The sequence below is a fragment of the Rhea pennata genome, chromosome 16 (assembly GCF_028389875.1).
Source record: "Rhea pennata isolate bPtePen1 chromosome 16, bPtePen1.pri, whole genome shotgun sequence".
In the NCBI taxonomy this organism is placed as follows: domain Eukaryota; kingdom Metazoa; phylum Chordata; class Aves; order Rheiformes; family Rheidae; genus Rhea; species Rhea pennata.
In genome coordinates this window covers 17,636,007-17,659,474 of record NC_084678.1, presented here as the reverse complement: position 1 = coordinate 17,659,474, position 23,468 = coordinate 17,636,007, and the positions used below count along the sequence as shown (strand labels likewise).

The following is a 23,468-nucleotide window of genomic DNA, read 5'->3' as shown; positions in this document are numbered from 1 at the left end:
TCAGGAAAATCGCCATTTTGTGCAGATTCACCGTGTTTCTTAACATAAACTTCCTTCTTTGTTAGGCCTACACAGCAAACAGAGCTAAATATTTAATAGCTTTTGTTGTTGGACATAAATAGATTTCAAACTCAGAACTGGTTATTTGCCCACATCAGGGAAGAACTTTGTAAGAAAAAAATCAAATATGCATGATGACCAGTTGTGTATAAATTGAGGGCTGTACAGGGGTAAGAGGTCTCTCCTGCAGGAGACACTATTTTGCCTGGCAAAATAAATTCTCCATAAGTTCGTGTGTTTGTTCTGTGAGATTTGTCAACGATTGCCATAGGAGAGGTCAGAAAGGATTACTCGGACCAGATTCTCCTATGGCCTCAACAAGGGTGAATTGGACAAAAGTTCAAGAAACATGTCAGTACTCTCTCTCTCATGAGCACTCCTCTGAATATGCACCCTGTCTTCAACAGGCCTATTACGACATGGGGGCATGACAGACTAATTTTAATGAACCACTGACGTCTAGCCTGCTTGGGAACCAAGCAGCTCCACACATCCAAAAATACTTCACTAAATATGCTCCCGGATGGCAAGGGAAGCCGCTCACAGAAGTAATCTCTATAGCTACTTTTGTGTTTAATGGGAGAGATGAAAGAAAGAAAAAAAAGAAAAGCAACAAGAAAAAAAAGCAAAGAAGCTAGCTTACTTGTAGTGGCTTTCCAAGCCCCACGTGGTATAACAGGAACAAGAAAAGACAAGGAGCAAGGCAGATGATGGGGATTTTCAGTATCTGGGGGAGGGCAAGAAGCCATGGATCCGAGAGTAGACCTGGGTCTCATGTCATGAGTTTGCAGAAACTATTACCAACAAGCCGCACACTGAAAAAGAGAATGTCCGTCAAGAATGAAGGGTGTTTATGGGAATGGTCACTATGAACCTCACCGGGGGCTACTGGAGAAGCTCACCCTCCAAATGCCCCATGGATTTATTGTATAATCAATGACTGCAGAATGGGGAGCCAGAAATTTAAGAGTTTTATGAACTTGTGATAGGGGAACAATTCGGAACCTGTTTGAAAGTGGGGATAGTCTTACAAATCTTACTGGTGAATATCAGAGCCATCTATTCAATGTCGAACTGGCGTATCAGTCCATCGTCCGAAAAGACTGTATGTATCCTAGGAATTGAAGACCACAGACCTTATCTCTTACCAAGCCTTTTGAAATAGAAATTGGTAACTGTTCCTTCTGGCATGAATTTCTAATAATGAGAGGAAGTCCAAATAATCTACTAGGGAGAGACCTGCTGTGTAACACCCAAGCCATCGTTACATGTCAAGAGAGGGCTAACTTTACAATTGCCAGATGGGATGACCACCATCCTTGAAGAGGGAAAACAGGGTTTAAGTGGCCAGAAGCCCTACCACTGACACTAAGTGTATGACATATATTCCAACCTTAGGTTTAACACCCTAGGAAATTCTATTTGGCCAACCAGATGGAATTCCCAGGACTTTTGTTCCCCTCACACCAGTCTTTTGGCAGAAGATGAACAGGTGATGCAATATGTGATGCAATTACAAGGTTAGCTACAAGCCATGCATCATCACCTTAAAACATCTCAACCTCTCAGCTGTCTCCCTAGTTGGTGCTCCTGCACTAGCTCTCAACAGCAACCTTCAATTACAGAAAACTGCTTGTGCTTTACTCAAAAAGTATTAATCAAACATCAACTCTAATCACTCAATTACAGGATGAAAGAACAGCTAGATTCCCTGCAACAACTCAGTCCCACATGTTTCTGGGAGCTAGCACTGAGGAATCAAGACACAAGTTTATGCCACACTAACATTTCATGAATCTTACTTATAATTCAGACCTCTTTTGCTTTGAACCTTCAAATTCCTTCAAGCCACAGAAACATTTCCAAAGTGAGAGGGGAAAGTGAGGCATTCAGAATTAAACCCAAGTAAATGACCTAAGAGAGCATTCTGTAGACAATAACAGTGCATCAGAGGAAGCCACCTTGGTACTACAGACATATCTAGTCATCATTTTTAAAGAGTAAACAGAAAGTTCTACACTCAGTCTTTGAAAAAAATCATAGGAGTAACCAAAGGCATTGGTCAAATTGATATTTATCAGATAGGGATTACCACTGTTAACAGCACTAAACTGCACTGGGTCAAACTAACTTTTTTTGTGGTTACTGCTTCATCATTAGCTAATGATTTCCACAGATAGCTACAATGGGAACCAATCCTACAGACAACTGTGTTGTCAGAGGGATTATTTTACTACAACAAAAATCAGAAAACCATTAACGTGGACCTAGATAAGACATACATCCATCTATACTAAGGCTATTTTAGAATTCTTAGCGCAAAAATAAAAGATACATTTCCACCACAGACCTCCACCTTAAATTAACAGCTATAAAACCCTCATTCACCACTTAAGACTATCTACAAAAAATTACCTGTCTGCATCCCTCTAAACCACCTTCCTCAGGACAATACAGGTACTAAGATTGGCTGAACTGGCAATGGTAATGTTACAACATGACACCACTGTACTTCTGTAGCACCACTTATGAGAGGGCTCCACAAGTGTTTACTCTCACAACACTGTTGTGAAGTAGCTTTTAAACCCCTTTTCACAGGAGAATAGGAATGAAGGCACAGAGGTGATTGGCTCTTATAAGGCAGCAGCAGTACTTGATAAACCCCAGACCTTCTAACTCTCAAGCCTGAGTTTTATCTTGCATTCTTTTTCAGGAAACATGATCTTCCTGAAAATACTTTGCACTTAAAGAGAACTTATGGTCAGTTTTGGACAACAAGAAACTTCAACATCTCCAGGTAAAATGATTAAGATGTAAGAGAAAAAAAATAAAGGAGAATAAAGTTGAGCAGCTGCTAGATCATAATTGTTGACAAATCCCAAATAATGAGAACGGAAAACTATATAAACTATAGCTTATAAGCTATGTAGTTTATAGTTTCCTATAAACTACATTATCTAAAGTTTCCTTTCTGTCTGATCTCATGCCAGAAGTATGGGAGAACTGAGAAGTCAGACAGAATAGTCTAGTAATCACTGTGGAGAGTAACGAAGGTTTGAAAACCAGTCTGCCATAGTTTGGCTGAATGTTCTACACACGGCAGAACAATGTTAATGTTGAGTGGTCCCTCAGTAAAGTACTGAGCTCAGAGCTCTGAGAACTATCAAGCCTGTTTCTCTTTTGGTCAGAATTCATCCCGTAACCTTGGTGGGTAGTCCATGCCAAAAAACGAAGAGGGTTTTCCATGCACATCACGCTCTCGTTTCACAAAGGCGGTAAATGAAGAGACACAGTTCCCAATAAAATGATCAGACTGGCCAAGAACATACAAGTCAATCTGGGCCACTTCAGGCTGTAAGGTTACAACTTTGATCTGTAGGGGGAAATAAGGAAAGTAAATTAATCCAGACATCTACTCATATGATCCAAATCTCTTAGCATAACACTAGAAATGGGAATATGGATGTACAACATGAAAGAGAGTGGACTCTATCTTAAGCTGCACTACAATTGTTCTATGAACAAGTCACTGACATCACTTATCTTCAACTGAAATCTGTCAGTCAAAAATTCACTACCATGCAGGTCAATGCTCTTCAGCCTCTAGGAAAGAGGGAGTTCTCCAAACAGTTTTACAGTTTCATTTTTATTGAACAAAATTCTCTCCAAGATGCCAATATTTGTCTGTGGATATACATATACCACACTTGTGTGCTATATTAAAAAAGCCACATAACTTATTAGATCCCAACTGCCTTATTTTTGCCTTATCCTAAACCTTGATTCTAAAATTTGCCTTTATTCTAAAGATAGTGTCATATTATTTGACACCAACTAGCTCAAATACCAAGCCCACTCGCCAAAGACATGGGTTACCACAACTTGTTTCTCCCAAAATTTCATTCTCTAATTTAACCCAACAGTTTTCCCCATTCAAAAATCCACTCCCCACCTCCCATTGCACCTAGTCCAGCTGCTACTTATAGGGGACACTTTCTTGTAACGGACATGAAACATTTTAGACACCTAATAGCCAGAGGACCACACTGAAACAGAACCAGGAAACACTCTGCCTAAGTATGTCTATCCATCCAGTGAGAAGAGTGGCTGATGTTCTCAGCACAGCCAGTTACTTATTTTCATTTTAGTACAAAATTCCAAATGCCTTAGGACTATATCGATATTTCAGTATGTCAAAGGACAACCAACATGCCAACATTTGACTCGCACACTAGGCGGTCTTAAGTTTTACTTCAACAGTAGGTCACACTGGTACTTCCCATTATTTGTTGAACATAACCTCAATTTCACTGAAATGTCTGCTGCTTGTGGCAGCAACAGAACAGAAGCTGAGGAAAGTCTTTATTAAAGCATTCCTGCTAGAATGAGTTTCTGAAAGAATTACCTTTTCTTGGAAGAACTGCTGTATTTCCTTGGTGTAGGGCTCAGAATCAGTAGCAATATAAACAGATTTAGCTTCTGTCTTTTCTACCCAGAGCTTGAGAGCACGCTTGATCTCTTTGAGGTCTGGAAGGCACATGTCCATGGTAAGAGATACAGCAGTGTTTCGGTCATAGCCCACACACTGAGGTGAAGCCATGAAGTGAGGCCCAGCTGTCCCATCCTTTAACATATTACAAGCATTTTTCTATTGGAAGGAGAAAAAACACCACATTTGAATGGCAACAGCTAGAGAGAACGGTACCAACAGAACCTTGCACTGCAGGCAGAGTTAGTCTGTTTGAAATATGAATCTCAATAGTATTTCTAATAATCTAACAGTGAATTACTGAATGTGAGCTGTGTTTAAGTTTTCATCCCAGAACAGGAGATGCTCTTTTGATAGTGTTTTCCACAGAATGACAGCTAGCCTATGGGAACTGCATGAACTACAGCAACAAGCACTACACAGTAGTCATACCCAGTCAGAGCCGATCCTCAGATGGATTCCTATGTAGGGCCTAACCAGGAGAGAATGAATATAGGATTCTCCTTTCTTCACCATTTCGTCAGACCACACAATATACTTATGCAGAGGTCGATGCTCCTCTAAGACTGGAAACTGGGCTGGAGCTCCAGGCAAGGCAAGTACAGGATGCTCAGAGGGCGGAAACCTAGAAATTAAACACAGGAACACAAGCTTTCAGCTTTTCTGCTGAACAGTCTTACGGCTCACTGTAGTATTATATAGTTACAAAAAAAAAAAAAAAAAAAAGGTAAACTATATCTTGCACCAGGAAAATAGCTTCTTCAGCCCCCAATTCTTGCAGCTGCCTTATGCCTTAGACCCAGCCTTCACTGCTCCATCCACATCCTTTATTTTTACAAGTTCTGGACTAGAAGCCCCTATCTCCAAAAAAGGTAGGGCAGAAAAGCTCTTCCTCTTTTTTGTCTTCAGGAACTTGATAGCGAAGGCCTATTTGACTTCTGTTCCTGTTAGAACAAACATACATAAAACAGGACCTGAGTTCTGGCCTGAACTCTGGTCAACTAGTTAGTCCTGTTCAGAAAGTGATGCCATCCTTAGCTCCATATTCCAAGTTTGAAACCTCACACAAAATTGCTGCAGATTGATTTTTTTGAAGGTTACAATGGAATTATGATGCACCCTGAAATATAGAGCACTTTACACAAGACGAATCCAAATCATTATGCCATGTGAACAGAAGCAAAACTCAGATACTACTTTTTACCTCAGACCTGGTAACAAATGTGAAAAAAGTGTTGTTCATCAAATCTCATTTGATGGACAACACAAAGATAAGAATCTGATACATTCAATAATGAGCTAGCAAGCAATGAGAGATTATATTTTTCATCCCAGGCTACAGCAATTCTGTCATCCAATCCTGCTCATACGATCAAATTCACTTGTGTCTCTGATAACATGAGATAACCTGCAAAGGTTCACGATTGGTATCTGAGAACCAAAATCTTTCTGAGGAGCAATTAAACATTTAGTCAATAAACACAGCCATTAAGTGTTAATTACCAGCTCAGAAATCAATCAGCTAACAGAGTTCACTGCTAGTATTGTCCACAGGAAGAACCCATTCAGCCAGTATTTCATGGAAAGAGCATTAAGGTTTTCAATTATATTGCTAAACAAATACTCCAATCTCTCTCCCCCCCTCCCCGCAAGATGATAAAGACAGCACAGTGATGGGCATAACTGTTTTTAAGAGTTACTTTAAATGCCTACACCAGCATGCTAAAGTTTCCCCAACTTTTTGCCACCTTTGGATCCAATGGTCCTTATACGTGGAACTGAATGAAATTCCCTTGAAGAGCTCAGACTTATCAAAATCCACTTTGAACTGATCCCAAAATGGACCAAATGGGTTTCCATCCTGCAAAGGAAAGACAAGCATTCATTCAATACATACACAGAGCCTTAAAACACAGATTGGACAAAATCCTGGCCTGTAAAGCTGAGGAGTTCTGCAGGTGCTCTTTCTGTTATAGGAGGAAAGCATACTGAAAATAACAGCCTGCTTGCCACCTAACTCCATAAGGAGGAGCGAGTTAAACACATTTAAAAAGTCTACTGAGAACTAATACAAAGGCTGCCCTAAAAAATCTCAAATACTACAGACTTGCATTTTAGGGTGGCTGCTTCAAATCCAGTTGGACAACTCTAGCATGGAAACAAGTAAAGACCCGTAGCAGATAAGCTTTTTGTTACGGATCTATTTGCCTTTTAGTCATAACCAATTCTGTAGTGACAACACCTACTTACACAGTCTAACTGAATCCCAAGCATGTGGTGATAAAGCAAGGCACGGAGCTGACTCAAAATAGGGCATAGCCAGCTGAGCTGGTAAGTGGTGAAAGGAATGCTACTGGGAACGATTGGGAGCGTGCACCTCCTAAACAAAGCCGCAAACGAATGCCAACCTCAGCGAGTCGGTCACTGCTTTCATCAAAGCTAGCAAAATCAAACCGGGCAGGTGGAGAGGGAGAGGAATCTTACCTTCATGGGACAAGTGCTTTTGTCAGCACTTCTCTGAGCTGCTGCTTCGAAGCAGTAAGCCACTCGCTTGCCCGGAGGCCAATGGGTGGGCGCCAGCTGCTCCATGAACTCCTCCAAACTGACAACGCGGTGGTACTCGAGGAGAGGCTCCAGCTTAAAGTACTCCGCGTAGGAAACGTGCAGCTGGGAAGGGCAGGAACAGGCTCATTCCCGGGGAGGGAGGAGGCAAGCCCCAGCCGCGCCCGCCCGGAGCCCCCTCCGCGCCTCCCCGCCCCCCGGGGCCCCGCGGCTCACGTTGGTGTAGGGCGGGCGGTGGTGGCGGTACTCGATCCAGGGAGGCACGGCCAGGGTGCGGTTGAGGGCGCGGGCGAAGGCCAGGGCGCCCAGGAAATGCTCGGCCTGGTTCCCGAAGCGGCCTGCGAGAAGGGCGAGAGCAGGCCTGAGGCGGGGCCCCCGCGGCGCCGGGGCCCCCGCGGCGCCGGGGCCCGCCCCGCCCCGCCCCGGCCGGAAGGCCTCACCCATGCAGGGGCAGTAGAGCAGGTAACCGGCGGGTTCCCAGGCGGGCCCCGCGCCGCCGCCGCCCGCAAGAAGCGGCAGCAGCGCTAGGAGGACGGCGACCGGCGGCGCCGCCATGGCGGCGGAGGAGGGAGGCGGGCCCGCGCCGTCCCGGCATGCCCCGGGGCCCGCCGGAACGGCCGCTCTAGCGGGAAGCGGCCACCATCGAGGCGGAAGCGGGAGCGCGAGCGCGAGCGCGGCGTCACTCCCACAATGCCCCGCACAATGGGGCCGCCGGGGCCGGGGCCGCAGCCGCGCCGGGCGGCGCCCGGGGGAACCGGGTGAGTCCGGCGGGGGAGGGCGGGAGCGGGGCGGCGTCACGGCGGCCCCCTCCCGCCCCCTGCCCTGCCCTCCCCTCGGCGGCGGCGCGAGGGGGCGGCGGGGCCGCGAGGGGCGGGCGAGGGGGGCGTAGGCCGGGCCCGCCCCTCCCCCCCGGGTGCGCCATGGAGACGGGGGGAGGGGCGGGGCGGGGGCACGTGCGGCGCCGCGGCCTCCCGCCGCCCCGCGCAGCCCCGCGCGGGCCCCGCCGCCGCCGCCGCCGCCGCCGCCGCCGCCGCCGCGCCCGGGGCCATTTTGCGGCGGGGGCTGCCGTCAGCCGGGGAGGGGGCTTCTCTTCGGAGCGCGGGGCAGAGGGGCGGCAAGCTCTTGTCTGCAAGCGAGCGTGGAGCGGGTGTGCGGGCTCCGTAGGGGACCACGCGAGTGGCAAGCGGTGAGAAGGCTTGGGGGCGGTTCAGTCGGGAAAGTGACCGGGTTGGGGCATAAGAAGTTACAAATCTAGAAACAAAGTCACTCACTGCGAGAAAACAGTGGTTTCCGTAGAGGAAATTAGGAATCAGAATGACATTTCAGTCAGCATGGAATGCTGTAGCAAAAGTATAATAGCAGGGATTAACACAAGCCTTGGATGCGCAGGGAAGCAGGACAGTGATTTTTACATCCATGTGTTGCATTGGCAAGGCTAGTACCGAAGCGTTGCGTGTAGCTCTGGTATTCGCTTCTTTTTTAAAAAAAGGATATTGGAAAACAGCATTGGACACACACAAAAAAAAAAAAAAGCCACAAAAATGATTTGGGATCTGGAACTAATACCTTACAGTCAGATATTAGAGCTGAACTTAATTAGAGCACTGTGAGGAAGAGCATAGAATAATTTCAGTATGATGCATGAAGGCTTTGAAAGATGAGCTCTGATAAATGTCGTTGCAGCAGTATAAAGCATTATGGTCAGTGGTCAACATGTAGCAAAATCAATAAAAGATAAGCGAACCCATGTCTCCGACAAACTGATGCTATGTTTGACACTCAGGCTTAGGTTGTCCAGAAGGTGAGTTTGAGCTATGACACTGGGCTGTAGTTGAGTTCCAGTACTCAGTTGAGTTTCCCTCCTGGATTCTGTTCTCCCATTTCTCCTGCACAGCTAGTACCTTCTGCTTTAGTTTAAAAACTTTAAATACTGTCGCAAACCTGACTGGGGAACTGATCTGACTAGGAGAGGAGAATTTCAAGAAGTTACTTTTCAGTTCTTTTGGCCACAGCACTGTGCAGATATACAAATAGCTCTGCCAGCACAGTGCAGAAGCAGACGATCAGGACTGTGCGGGCACAGGATTCTGTAGGCCAGTTTCCCCAGTCCCACCACAAAATACAGAAGCTCAGCCATTCCGAGAGCTATGTCTCAGAAAGAAAAGTGACAATACTGGTGCAGCTCCTTAGCAGAGGCATAATGAGACTCAGCACCTAGAAGCCAAGGACAGACAATTTTGAATTAGATGCGAGAGATGCCCTTTAGAGAAAGAGCTGGGACTGTTTAGCCTGGAGAAGAGATGGCTTGTGGGGATCTTATCAATGTGTATAATGATCTGGTGGGAAGTATATGGGAGGCAGAGCAAGACTCTTCTCAGTGGTTGCCAGTGACAGGATGAGAGGTAGTAGGCACAAACTGAAACACAGGAAATTCCATCTGAACACAAAAAAAAAAACACTTTTTTTTTTTTTTTTTTTTTTTTTTTTTTTTTTTTTTACCGTGAGAGCGGTTGAGTAATGGAACAGGCTGCCTGGAGAGATTGTTTAGTCTCCATCCTTGAAGATATTCAAAACCTATCTGGACATAGCCTTGGGTAATCTGCTCTAGCTGACCCTGCTTTAGCAGGGGGTTGGACAGGTGATCTCCAGAGGTCCCTGCCATCCCCAACTGTTTTTGATTCTGTGAAAAAAGAAACTGCAGCTCCATAATACAGGAGGTCAACAGTCAGTCTTCCAGGGTAGTTGTCCCTACTTCCCTATTGCTGTAAGCCCTTTGCACCAGGATTAGCACAACTGTGTTCTCAGATCAGAGAACTGACCCAGGCACCTTTTATTTTTTCTTGATTGTTTTTAACATGGATCAGTTCCCTGATCTGGTTCCCAGAACAGGTCACAGAGTTTTCATGTGCAACAGAGGGAATGGTACTCTGCATCACCAGAGTGATATCTAGATGCAGAAATAGTGCAGTGCAGCACTAAGTGCTACATAATTGAACCATGATTTGAGAATGATTAAACACCGGAACAAACTGTCAAAGCAGGTGGTATGCTCTCTATCCCAAGGTCTTTCAGTCAAGGCTGAGTGCTTTTTTGTGCTATGTACTTACTCAGACATATCATTTTTCTGTGCAAAGATAAATGGGTGGAATCTCATACACAGTATATGCTCCATCACTTGATATGATCTCTTCTAGCTTTAATTTGCACAAGCTTGATATATGTAGAAATGAAATATTTCATATTAATTGGCAGCCTATAGGAACCCAGCATTCAGATGGATGAAACTTTTTCCAGCTCTCTGTTCACCATGACAACCTCTTAACCTCTGTAGCATTGAAGGAGAGGAAGACTGACCTGGTGACGGGACTTTTTTGTAACCATCAGATCTGAGATCTCTTGAGTTCTTTGGGCTAGAAATATTATTCAAGGACAAGTACTGAACCTTTTATGTTGAGCAAGTTTCCCAGTCCTGGTATAGATTCTGTGATCAGAAAGATGTTTTCTGAAGAAGTATAGGTAAAAATATCTGAGAGTTCAAAAAAATACAGTAATTGTTTCTCTCTGGTAGCTACAGACTTATTCTGAACAGGGAGTATATTGGAAACATTCTTTAGGGAAATGTTGCATAAAAAACCTAGCCAAGATCTTTTGAAAATTAAAATATAGATCATGCAGAGAGTTTATTAGCCAAGCATGAATCGTGTTGTTACTCTTTCAAAGATCTGTTGCTATTTTTATGCTACTACTTTTAGCAAAACTAGGTTGCAATAGTTTCACTGATACTATGCAAGATCCTCATCTGTATTTTTTTCTTAATTTACAGCTGCTTGTGTCCTGTGATAAGTGTTTAGAATTAGAAAGAAACCCAAACAATTAGCCCTTTTTCTTTCTAGAACCTTAAAATTTTAAAGGAAGGTTTATGAAATTTTACAGTAATTGATTACAGGAAAATTATTTTTTAATTCATTTGTGAGTATTTGAGTTTCTGCTTGGAAGGTGATAGTTCATGTGCCTTAATATTAAAGATGGCAACATTTAAACTTTGTCTTTTTTTCAGGTAGCTTTGAAACTGGAACAGATGGCTGAGCTTGTTCAGAGGGAAAGAAGCAAATACCTGGAGAAAGTGGTAAAGACTCTTGGAACGTGTGCAAAACTCTGAAGCAGGAGATAGAGCTCATTTATACTTTTCAGCACCCACCTCAAAAGAGGTGAAATACTCATAGTGTTAGACACCTACAAAGAAAGATTATTCTGAAACGCAGGACACCTGCATCCTGAGAGGTAAAAGGAGCCATCACATCACACTGTGGTATCTCAGCAGTTTTAATCCTTTCTTTGTTGTGCTCTGCTCGAGTAGGCTCAGTCCTCATAAAATCAAATTCTGTCCCTGATGGTCATTTTGAAACCTCATGCTTAGTGAAATACATTCCTAGAATCATGCCATTTCCCAGTGTTTTCACCCTGAGGGAACCATTCGTGGTATCGTGATTTGATTGTGTAGTTACAATTAGTGTCATTTCATCTATTCATAACGTTCAGTCATGCACTTTCTTAATGGGGATAGGTTTGTTCCCTCGTAGTTGCACATCCTGCCCACAACTGGCACTCATGTTGATGTGCAGGCAGGAAGTTCCTCCTTCTGAAGCAATCATGGAGAAAGAAAGAGTTTGAGGGTTTTGTGTTACTTTAAGAAGTGTTTCTCAGGCAGCTAACTAATGAAAAGGATCTATTCTGAGGTTTTTATTCCAGCTAACCATTTAACAGTTCAGGTGCTGGTGGAACTTTATAAAAATGCAGGACTTTATGCACAAGACAAATACAACTTAAGACCAACCTACTAACAGCGATTAATATAGATGTTCACGGATATGAAAGCCAACAAAAAATACCCGTAGATGAAGAGGATGTAGGAGGTATATTTTGTTGAGGAGGAAACAGTTTGACCTTCTATATCAATGGATGAGACTGTAAAAGAAGGATATTTGCTCATTACTATAGAAAACATGCTAATTGAGAGAGGTGGAATCTGCCCTGCAGTAGAAAAGAGAAAATACCATGACTAAACATACTCTGAAGAGAAGCAGAATCTGTTATCTTTTTGAAAAATGTGCAGTGTTGCTGAGAGTAGCAGGTTTTCCTCCACTCTCCTATTGACCCATGTATGGTAATTCAGATTGGTTTGCTTGGAGGTGGTCTTAACAGTTCACCAAGTTTGTAGCAGAGTGGATGAAAAAAAATTACATGAGAACCTTAATTTCTCAGAGAAGCTTTAGAAGATACTCGCACATGAATAATAATCAAGAGCAAGTAAGAATAAGCTATAAAGTATAAGCAAAAAGTATGAAAAGAGATCCATAAAAAAAAGCTGGGAAAGGTGAGGTAGAGCTGCAGAGACACACCTATCTGCAATATTTCAGAAGAAAACGAACGCAAGTGACACAGGCTCTTAATAGTTGCAAAAAGATGTTATTCACAGAAATTTAACATTATTTTGTTCAGGGAACTAAAGAGAAACAGGGGGTTAAGGGAGAATAAAACCTCATCCTCTGTGTTACAGAAGTGATTTAATGTCTTTCTGCTCAGCAGTAAATTATCTCTGCTGTGCTCAGAATGCATCAACTACTGCTGGCACTTCATCTCATATATTGGATTGCCATATAGATATATTCCTGGGTTAAACTCAAATCTAGTGCTCCCACGTTAGAAGCACTCTCTAGCTGATCTGCTCTACCACACTGTAACATAATTGACTACATTTTATTCTGCAAAGCACAGACATTCTAGAGGTGGGAGTTTCCCTTGTCTGCGAACAAGCGACGTGCAAGACAAGCATCTTCACATACTTACAGTGCTTGTTGAATGCTCATACATCTTTGTGTGCACAGATGAGAGATACAGTATCTTAACACTATTCTGTGATTTCAGATGAAGATTTTTTGCTATTAAAGCAGTTTCACCACAGAAGGTTCCAACTGACGGCTGTACCAGGACATCACAGCCAGATGCCCGCAGGCTTGAGTTCTGCTTGACATGGCTATGTTCTACTAGACCTGCCATGACGGCATTCTTCCCCAGTATCCCCAACTGGATTCAAGATGCAAAGCAGGAGGAGGAGGAGGAGGAGACAGGCTGGAAATTAGTCTCCAGGCCAAGAGGTGAAGAGACTGAAAGTCAGGGAAAATGCCAATGTGAAATATCGGAGACCTCCTTCCCTAATGTGGACAAGCTAAGAGCTCACACACTTTCTCATACTGAGCAGAGACCATACAACTGTCCTCAGCTGCACTGTGGCAAAGCCTTTGCTTCTAAGTACAAGCTATATAGGTAGGTAACTGCTGAGTGCCTCTGCAGAACAGTTCTCTCCTACCAGAAGAGAGGGGAAAACCCCTCCATGATGTTTTTTTGATATAATTTCTGAGAAGGTGGAGGAGGGGGAATGCCCTTGTTACCTTGCAAAGCAGTTGAGTCCCAGACATTACCATACTTGGCATCTGTTTAAGCACCTTCCAGAGAACCTCAGACAATACTTTATCCTGAGCTCAAGATATTTTCTGTATTACTAAGGAGGAAATTGAAGCATAAAGTGAAGTTTACAAAAAAAAAAAAAAAAAAAAAAAAAACACACAACCTGAAAAGCAAGAATAGCATTCGTATTACCTAAGCCCTACCTCTGTAATTTTAATCACAGCAGCATTTCTGTGAAAGTTATTGTTCTAGCATGAAGAAGTAGAGCTTCTATTTGTGTACTGAAATATAGGGTAGAAAAATAAATTATAAAATCACTAGGAACATGGTTTCATAGAGTAAAGGATACCAAGGTGAGATCAGTCAACAGTGGTAGTCAAAAGACATTGCCACAAACTGATGCCTCTTGAAATGAAATGGTCTCACCAGTAGACAAGCATTTCTTGTCATAAACTACCAAGGCTGTCTTTGTCATTTCCCTTTTTGGTAGCCTCAACAGAGAGAACAGGAGATGAGTAGAAGATTGAAGTAATCAAGTGCAGAGGTGATGCATTCCAGGCAGGACAGGCACCACTTAGATTCTGTAACTGTTGTTAGTAATGTGCTTCTGTGCCTGGAGAATCACTGCTGCCTAGGCTGGCTGTTCAGCATCTTTTTAGTAGCATTAAAACTCCAGCTGGCATTTTTGTGCCAATAAGTGTAGGACAAGGAAAAACTTGAGAAAGTAGCATGTGTTCTCTTAGGGGTTGAACTCTAGTCTAAACTCTCCTGCTTTTCTCCCAAAAGGCATATGGCCACTCACTCTGCTCAGAAGCCTCATCAGTGTATGTATTGTGAAAAGATGTTCCACCGGAAAGATCACCTGCGCAACCACCTTCAGACCCATGATCCCAACAAGGAGGCCCTCCATTGTCCTGAGTGTGGCAAGAACTACAACACAAAACTTGGCTTTAGGCGACATCTGGCCATGCATGCAGCTGCTAGTGGTGATCTTAGCTGTAAAGTATGTCTCCAGACATTCGAAAGTACGCAAGTCCTGCTGGAGCACCTCAAAGCTCATTCTAGGCGGGCCTCTGGTGGAGCAAAAGAAAAGAAACATCCCTGTGACCACTGCGATCGGCGCTTCTACACTCGGAAAGATGTGCGGAGACATTTAGTAGTACACACGGGGCGGAAGGACTTCCTGTGCCAATACTGTGCTCAAAGATTTGGGCGGAAAGATCATCTGACCAGGCACATGAAGAAAAGCCACTCCCAGGAACTGCTGAAGATAAAGACAGAGCCAGTTGACATGTTGGGTCTCCTAAGCTGCAGCTCATCTGTAGCAGTGAAAGAAGAGCTGAGTCCAGTCCTATGTATGGCATCCAGAGACATGATAGGTGGTAAGAGCTTCCCTGGCATGTTGCCTGTGGGCATGTACAGTACACATCTCCAAACCATGCCAAGCTCAGGGATGCCCCATTCTTTGGTTCCTAATTCTCTTCCAATGGGAATGAGCTATCCTCTGGAGTCTTCTTCTCCCATCTCCTCCCCACCGCAACCTCCTCCAAAGTATCAGCTCGGACCTACCTCATATTTGCCTGAGAAACTACCCAAAGTAGAGGTGGACAGCTTTTTGTCAGACTTCCCTGGCAGCCTGTCTCTCTCATCTGGTGAGCCTCAGTCCTCTTCGCCTCAGCCACCCTCTCTGGACGAGGCTTTGCTTTCCAAGAGCCCTGCTAACCTTTCAGAGGCTCTCTGTGCTGCTAACATGGACTTTTCTCACCTTCTTGGCTTCCTCCCCCTAAATCTTCCTCCTTGCAATCCACCTGTATCTTCAGGGGGATTGGTCATGGGCTACTCACAGGGAGAGACACAGCCACTGCTTACCACTTTGCAACATCAACCTCAAGACTCCCCTGGAACTGGGGCCTCACTGAACTTTGGTCCCCTTCATTCATTGCCCCCTGTTTTCACCTCCAGCTTGAGCACAACCACACTGCCACGTTTCCACCAGGCATTTCAATAAGCTGAAAATAGCACTGGAGAACAGATCTTTCTGTCACCCTTTTGTGGAGAGCCTTAAAAACGCACAACTCTTACTTCCCTTTGGGGTGTGAAAGCTTTCCAAAGCTGTTTCAGACAGGAGGTTTCTGATCACTGGAGGGAGCACTTGTAGACTGGAACAGCAGATATTCCCATGCAAGTCCCAGTCCTGTATAGTGAAAAGATTTCATCTAATAGACTGGATATATTTTATCTATTTTTTAATCTGTGAATCAGGAGCCACACTTAGCACTGACCTTCCCTAAGATCCTGGAGCTGTGTTCCTCTTTGGGAAGGGACTGACCCAGAGAAGGAGTTGAGGCTCTTTCATCTTGGGCTAAACTTTTGAAGAGTCCAGCTTCCATTTCATATTATCACACTGCAATTCTGGCAAAATAGTCAATACCTCCACATGGAGGAGGAGGAGAAGTCAGGATACCCACTCTATATGAAGCCAATGGGGAAGAGGTTGCCCTTCCCCACTACCTCTCATCCTATCACCTAATACAGCTTACTCCACCTAATACAGCTTACTCCACATCAGTGTTAAGTAACAAGACCGTTTACACAGTGAATTCAGACACATCACCTCATTTTTCTTTACGGAGCCATTAGGTTAAACTCATTACAGTGAACATTGTTTACACAACGTAAATCTGTTTCCACCATTACAAAAATAGGAGGCATCAGAATACACTGGTTTTATATCTAGTGTAGCTAGAACACTGTTTACACAATGAAGTCAGGTTGCACTGATTTCTCTTCACTTTCAAGTTCTTCCCCCATGGGGAAATACACTGCTTTTTTGGACCATTTCAGCCCCTGCTGCTGTAAGTGGCAGTTTCCTGCGTATTCCCTCTGGCTATCCATATGCATCAAGAGGACAGCGCAACTCTCGCAACTTAGCTTATTTTTGTGGTGTATGGATAGAGCCCTTTTAAGTAAAGCATACAGGCAAATAGATCATGCATCTGTTCTGGAAACCAAAGGATGTGAAAAAGCAAGGTGAGGAGCTAGGTAGGGGCTAGCAGCATCAAGTGCTGTCATACCAGAACTGTACAAGAACAAACTTCTGACATCTGTTTTGAAATGAGGGACAGAATATGAATTTCTCTTTCTTTCTTTCTTTTTTTTTTTTTTTTAACATAACCATTCAGTGAGGTCAATACCATGCTGTTTGAGCTCAAGAGATACAATTTGACCTCCAATCTAGGATGATGACAACCAGGAATCAGGAGGAAAAAATTGGTCCCAGGTTCATTTACACTTTGTCACTGTATTTGAAACATTTTCCCCAACACTAATAGTTCTAACAAAAGCTGAGGGCTTGGATCTGCAGTTGCCTTTTCACTTAAGATTTGGAGCCACAAGCTTTTTTGTTCTCTCTTCCTCAAGCCTTGCCTCCTCAACTTAAATTTCTGCTTCCCTTGCTCCCTGTACCACCTCTTAAAATTCTTCTATGGAATGTTTACCTACTGATAGCAAAAGAGTTAAACTGTTAAGTGGCACTAACAGCTGCTAATGAGTGAGCTGCTAATGTCATTTAGCATTTGTATTGTCTCCTGTTCTCATTTTCCTGGGCACTTGTACTCAGGATAGTAACATACGAAGGTCAATTTTGCTATACTTTAGTGCGTATTTATGAATATAGACACGCAGATCTTAATGCCTCAGCGTGCAGGAATCATCATAGGCCAATATGAACTAGGAAACCTATCAATATTGTTCTCCATAAATTTAGAAAATGCAAAATCTACCTCTACTTTGTTATCTCAGCTCCTTCAATGAAGTCAGATACTGTCTTCCCTCCTTTCCTCAGAATACATCCATTTCAGTTAATGCATTTTACTTTCTGCTGAGCCATTGATACCACAGCATGAGATTAGCTGTGCTTTGTTTGTTCATAGGCTTGTCCCCCTTCCATTTTACTCAAGAATTTTATTTTTAATTTAGTTTAGTAATTCTTCCCAGAATGACTCTTTAGTGATCCAATGATTCTCCAAAACATAGATCAATTGTTTTAGGTTAGCCAGCAATGCTGCAAATAATACTTTTGTATCAAAATGTAATATAAGATTTATTTACCTCAGCAATATCCTGTGGCAATGACCCTGAGTTAAATGCAGTACTTCCTTCTCTCCACTTAAAATGTTGCCTTTCAAAGTTCAATGAGTGCCTTCTTGTTCTCTAACATAGAAAAGGTAAATAGAACATGTCAGCTACTCTTCTGTTTACCATCATTAAATACCTCAATCCTGTCTTCTATTGCTTTTCTCTTTGCAAAGTAAAGTGTTTCATAATGTTAAAACATATGCAAGCCTTATCCATCTTCAGTTGAGAGAATTTATTTTGAAAAATAAGTGGTCAGAACTGATCACTTCCTGCAAGTGAAGATATATCAGATTTTTGCAATGCCATCATATATTTTTTTCTTCCATTTCATAACATTCAGCTTTCTTGCTTTATGCCTGCATTGTACTCTGAACAGCTGTCATCACTGAATTTCTTTAGCAGTGGTAGCTAAACTTAGAGCCAGACATCTCTTTCCTACCAGTAGTCTGTCAAAGAATAAATGGAATTCATTTCACTACTATTTGCATGTGTTATTTGCTTTTCACAGCTATTCTAATGAGCAAAATTGCAGTAACGTTTGTGAATTAAATGAAAGTTTAAACCAACAAAGGGACCACATTCACAGAAGGCAAGCTCATGCTAATACCAAGTATTTGCACTGGAACCTGAATATGAGTTCCTGTTTCCCAACAGAACTAATCATTTGCAAATATTTTCTCAGCCAGTCTAAAACTAATGAGACAACTTCGAATCAAAATACGGAGTACTTTATTCACATAATAAATTATTTTGTGAAGTTAGTGAAAATTTTTCAGTTAGCTCATAACAGAAATTTTTGAATGTATGAACTGCACCACTTCAGAATCTAAATTCATTAGGAAATATGCACTGAGCTTCAATAAATTGTTATAAAAATGATTACAAGTCAGCTTAGACAACCTCTTCCTTATGCAATTGTAGAGAAAGTATAATGTTAAACTTACCACACTGTGAGAATGATTGCTGTAGCACAGTCTGAAAAACTGTACTGTTTATGTTCGTGACACTTGTGCATGAGGGAACGGCATCCCATTATGCTCATTATGGGGTTAAAAAAAAAGTTTTGTCACAAAGTTTTTTGTTAAATCAAGACTTAGGGATGTATAAGTCACCATGCTACTTTCTATCATAAGATGATTATTAAGATAGGGAAACTGTAGGGAGTGGTGGGCGAATATGAAAGTTCTCTCCAAAGACTCAAAGCATCAGTGTTAGTAAATATAGGATCAGGCATAATATTTGCATATATACATTCTTATTTTGCAGATCATTGGGGGACCAAGAGTAGGAACTCTATGGTGCAAGATATTATTGCAATTCACTCATGACAAATACAAGTTAAGCCATCTTGGAAGACATAAAATAGTTTGGATGGAAGAGAGGCATTTTTAAAGCAATATTTGAAAGAGGCTAAATGAATAAAAGACAGCCAGGAAGATTTGTTTTTACACTGAGAGAGGACAGCAGAGAAGTTCTACGATATTTGAGACACTAAGCACCAGTTGTTTGAGAGAGCAATACCACTCAGAGGTTGAATCTGTCAGAACAGATAAAACTCATCTGTGATAAGCACTATGCAAGCCCAAATGTCACATTCTTATCCCACTGAGTACAAAGCAGAAAGATTCCAAAGATGAGCATTACAACTGCTAGCTACAGGACCAGGACTGCTTCAGTAGGACAGCCCTGTGAATCATCCCATAATATCTTTATTCCAGGCACAGCTATAGCAGAAAGGTGTCAACAAATTGAGCTCAAGAGAAACGGCTACAGCAAATAATTGCCCAGAAGGGTTTAGCCACACTTCTTTAAAAAGAACACCTATTTACTAAACTGACTTGGGGGTTTAAGATCCACAGGAACTGTGAAGACAAGCTAAAACTTAGAGCAAATTTGTGAAAGGACAGGACACAAACATGTCAGCATTTGTAAGTCAGAATCTCCCTAAATTCTCAAAAAGAGAAGGGCGTAATGTCTCACCAGAGATAAGTACCATTCCAGCTCACTCATTAGAAAACATACAAGATAAGCCATTCCCATGGCAGCATGAGGTTAACTCTCCTAATCAGTCCTTCCTAGACTCAGATTTCTAGAGCTATGTGAAAGGCTGAAGATCTTTTCCCCATGGGATTATAGCTGGCTCAAAATTCATTTGTATGAAGGAACAACACATTAACTTGTATTTGTTTCCACTGAATTTCACGTACAGCATTTTGTCATCCTGTTCAACCGTCTCACAATAGTGCCTGGCCTTTAGCCTCAAATAACATTGGAAAATGTCACTTCAGTGGGGTTCCCTTTCTTCTTCTCAGATAGATTGATGATTCTAGTACTTTTGTTGGAAGCTCACCTCTTTGTTCTTTAATTCCTTCATTGCTGACAGGTGAATTGCAGCTGCTGGGAAGATTTCCTGCAGTTCATTCTGAAAATCCCCATTTCCTTTCTCTGACATGGCATCACCCTTGCAGTCTGGAAAGAATAATCCTGCAGAGGCATTTTCTACTTCCTGCAATTAAGACTTTTACCAAAAAAAATCTTCAAAAATGCTTTCCCCAGTCACCCCACCTTCTTGCTTATCCTTTCTAAGCCTAGTTACTCAGGCTCACTGGATTCTCCCTTGGGTGCCTATTTTTAGTTAATGGCTTGTCCAAGTCCTTTAGCTGTTCTGCCACCGAAGGGTGAAGTACGTGAATCCATGTAAAACAACGGCACCACTTCATTAAGATGTTATGGGTTTCCATCTTTATCCAAAATTTGCTTGTTTCTTTTTCGTAACTTAGCTCTTGTATTTTTCCCTATTCTCAAAGATGAGAATTGATATCTATAGCTCTAAATACAACTGTACCTGACACCTGCATGATATGGGAAGGCAGTTTGGTTTAGCCAATAGCGCATCATGGACCTTGATAACCCTCCCAAACCTTTGTCTCTTTCCCTGTAGAGTGCTGGGATGACTGCCTTTGTAAAGCAACCTCTACACCTGGAAACCCATCATTACTCCTGACATAACTCTCTTCTTACAGGACCTCTTTCTTTCCTGTTTCTTACCTCTTTTCCCTCCCACCTTCTCCCCAGTGGCAGTAGATTCCTCTCGGGTGCTGCTGTCCTTGCTGCACAATGAATTCATGCATAGTTGCATTAGGCTTTCCTGTGTGTCACGTCCATTCCCCCCTACCTCCCAAAATGTACTCACTTTATTCAGGTCAATAACCAGAATCTTTTAGGAATCCTTCCTCATATTGCAGACATTTTGTGGTTTTACTGATCTGGAAAGGTAAGAGTTTTCTCCCAGGGCATTCCCTTAGTGGATTCCTGTGTGATTTGCATCCAGAGCCATCTCCAGCTCCACCATTATGCAGAGCATTTGTAAGTAAATGCTTTAGACCTCTACAGAAGCAGATTAAGCAAAGAAATCTTCAATATGATCATCAGAAAGGCAGACACAGAAAAGATCATGTTCTGCTTCTCACAAATTACAACATGGGATTTTCTTGCTTTCCTATCAAAAGTACCCTTTATTGCTTATGTATATAGATAGTCCTATAGGAAGAGACTGAAGCATCTTCAACACCGAATGCTCCTATCTGAAGCTAGGTCTTCGACAGGCCTTTCCATTAGTCTCTAAGTATCAGCATGCACAATGAATATACATGACAGAAATACCTTCTGTGTATTGAGAGGTCACATAAGAAAAAACAGCTAGTAACAGTGACAAAGGCATTACAAAAGATGAAGAACATGAAATTTGGAATCTGTTTTATTATTATTAGTCAGCTCTTCATTTCCTGTTAGAGGAATATAATCCTCAACATGAAAGTCCGAGCTTCTTTGTTTGAAAAAACAAACAAGCAAGCAAAACCAAACACCCCCCATGTATTTTGACAATTACCTTCACCTTCATTCTCAGCATTTGCTTCGTACACAGTATTTTTCTCTGCAGCTACTATGCAAGTAGACAATCAAGTCTAACGCAAAAGATACTGAGATGATAAAGGGAAAGGTCTGTATAAAAGTCTACAGTACAGGAATAGCTGTATTCATAACAACATTTTATAACAAATAATAACAACATATCACTCAGCAAAGGAATCCTGGCTAGTTTAAGCATCCAGAGGAAATGATCACTTACTGGCATCTGCCTTAGCAGTCCGTTTACCTCTGCATTTCCTTGTATTGCACTTGAAGGGAATGCATAAGCTCACACTTACGGAATGTACCAGCACACCTTGCTTCAAGATGCAACCGAAACTAGTGCACAATCCAGCACATTTGGGCAAAGAGCTGACATTTGGGTCCTTTGAGTGGGCTGGAATCTGCACAGCAGATTCAATTACATTTGCTATAAACCTGTCTTGAGTTTGACTTCTCCCTGCCCTATTTTGTACCTCAGCCTTGACTTTTTTTTTTTTTTTTTGGGGGGGGGGGGTAGTGTTTCCTAATTTCTAGAAACTATTTTTAGAAAATTTGTAACGTTTGTATCAACAATTTACTTTAACAAGGATATTTAACAAAGAAGGAGAAAAGTCTGCCTTAGAGGTAGTCTGACAACTGGGTACTTGCAAGAGGGACAAGCACAGGGAACTCTTGGAAGCCTTGAAGACTCACCCCTGGAAGCAGCTACGTTCTGAAACTGCCGCTGGAGGAAAAGCTACTGAGTGGCCTTTACGGCTAAGACGGAATCACACTGCGAATCCTCCTCCCCTCAGGGCTGCACCATGGCACAGCAGGACAAATTCTGCCTTCAGGTACCAGCATACAGCACCTGTTTGACGGTGCTGTTCGGGAGCGAGTTTCTGACCAGAGGGCAGCATTTGATCCAGGGCCTGTAAACATCTGTAAACAGCTTGGAATTTCTCAGCCATCACAGCTGATGGAAGGGATGCAGCATCTTTTAACTTCCACTGTGACTGCAATTCACACTGTCATTTCTGTATCTCAGAAGTACCAGTATCTGGTCTCCTTTCCTACAGCTGTCAAGGGCAAAAGCTTCCCATTGTTAGAGCTTGACATTTTTTTTCTCTAAAAGGAAACTTTCTAGCACTTTTACACACAGTGAATAACCTCTTTTAACGAAATATTTTTGGGGCTTTATAAGATAAGTTTTTTAAATTGTAAAAATATTAAGTGCCATTAGGAAATGTACAGTTCATCTCTTTAATTAGTTTTTTCATTGTTTTACAAAATGAAGTTCAAATGGAAAGCATTTTTATAACAAAGTTGTTTAATAAAAGCATTTGAATTATCTGCCCTAAGCGTCTCCTTGGAGGGGAATGATTTCTTTTTAAATAAATGCAGAATCATAAGGCAAGTCAAAGACCCAGGTCCCTACATGAATCCAAATTTCTTTCAAGCAGAGAATAAGATCACAAAAAATGAAAAGGCACCCTGCTTCTGAGTGTAGTAACAGCTGATGCCGTTATCTTGTTTCAGCAAGGAAGTTCTGGTTGCTTGGTTGCACTACAACTACCAGCAGTGTGGAAGCATTTAGGATAACTCTGGCCACCTGCTCCTCCCTTCCCAATAGCCCCGACACAATTAACTGCCCCAAGCCTGTGTGTGCCCCCTCCTACAAAGTCAGCACCAGAATGAGGGAAAGAACCAAGTCTTAAAGCATAAGCAACAAGCATCTGCTAACACCAGTCACAGTACCACTTTGACAGAGAGTATCGGAAGAGAATCCTGCCCTCGGAGATCCATTTCCAGCATACAGTTTAAAAGCTGAAAATAGCTTTCAGCATTCATATACTTCTCCACA

General features: G+C 42.6%; 2 protein-coding genes across 4 annotated transcripts; one reads left to right on the top strand and one right to left on the bottom strand.

Moving 5' to 3' along the window:
* Positions 1-4,467: 4,467 nt before the first annotated feature.
* POFUT1 (protein O-fucosyltransferase 1) lies at positions 4,468-7,700 on the bottom strand. Its single transcript, XM_062588898.1, is given in 7 exon segments — positions 4,468-4,657; positions 4,659-4,708; positions 4,982-5,174; positions 6,298-6,410; positions 7,034-7,216; positions 7,328-7,449; positions 7,552-7,700. Coding segments are annotated over 7 exon segments (885 nt in total). The 5' UTR covers positions 7,667-7,700; the 3' UTR covers positions 4,468-4,548.
* A 70-nt stretch (positions 7,701-7,770) lies between these two features.
* Positions 7,771-22,916, top strand: PLAGL2 (PLAG1 like zinc finger 2). Of its 3 annotated transcripts, XM_062588897.1 has the most exons (5): positions 7,771-7,869; positions 11,169-11,392; positions 13,037-13,435; positions 14,363-14,958; positions 22,213-22,916. In XM_062588897.1, the coding sequence occupies exons 3-5, from the start codon at positions 13,167-13,169 to the stop codon at positions 22,245-22,247; spliced, it is 900 nt and encodes a 299-aa protein (XP_062444881.1). In that variant the 5' UTR covers positions 7,771-7,869; positions 11,169-11,392; positions 13,037-13,166; the 3' UTR covers positions 22,248-22,916. The 3 variants fall into 3 exon arrangements, with proteins under 3 accessions (XP_062444881.1, XP_062444880.1, XP_062444879.1); XM_062588896.1 differs by lacking the exon at positions 22,213-22,916 and having other exon boundaries at positions 11,173-11,392; positions 14,363-18,191; XM_062588895.1 differs by lacking the exon at positions 22,213-22,916 and having other exon boundaries at positions 14,363-18,191.
* The last annotated feature ends 552 nt before the right edge of the window (positions 22,917-23,468 follow it).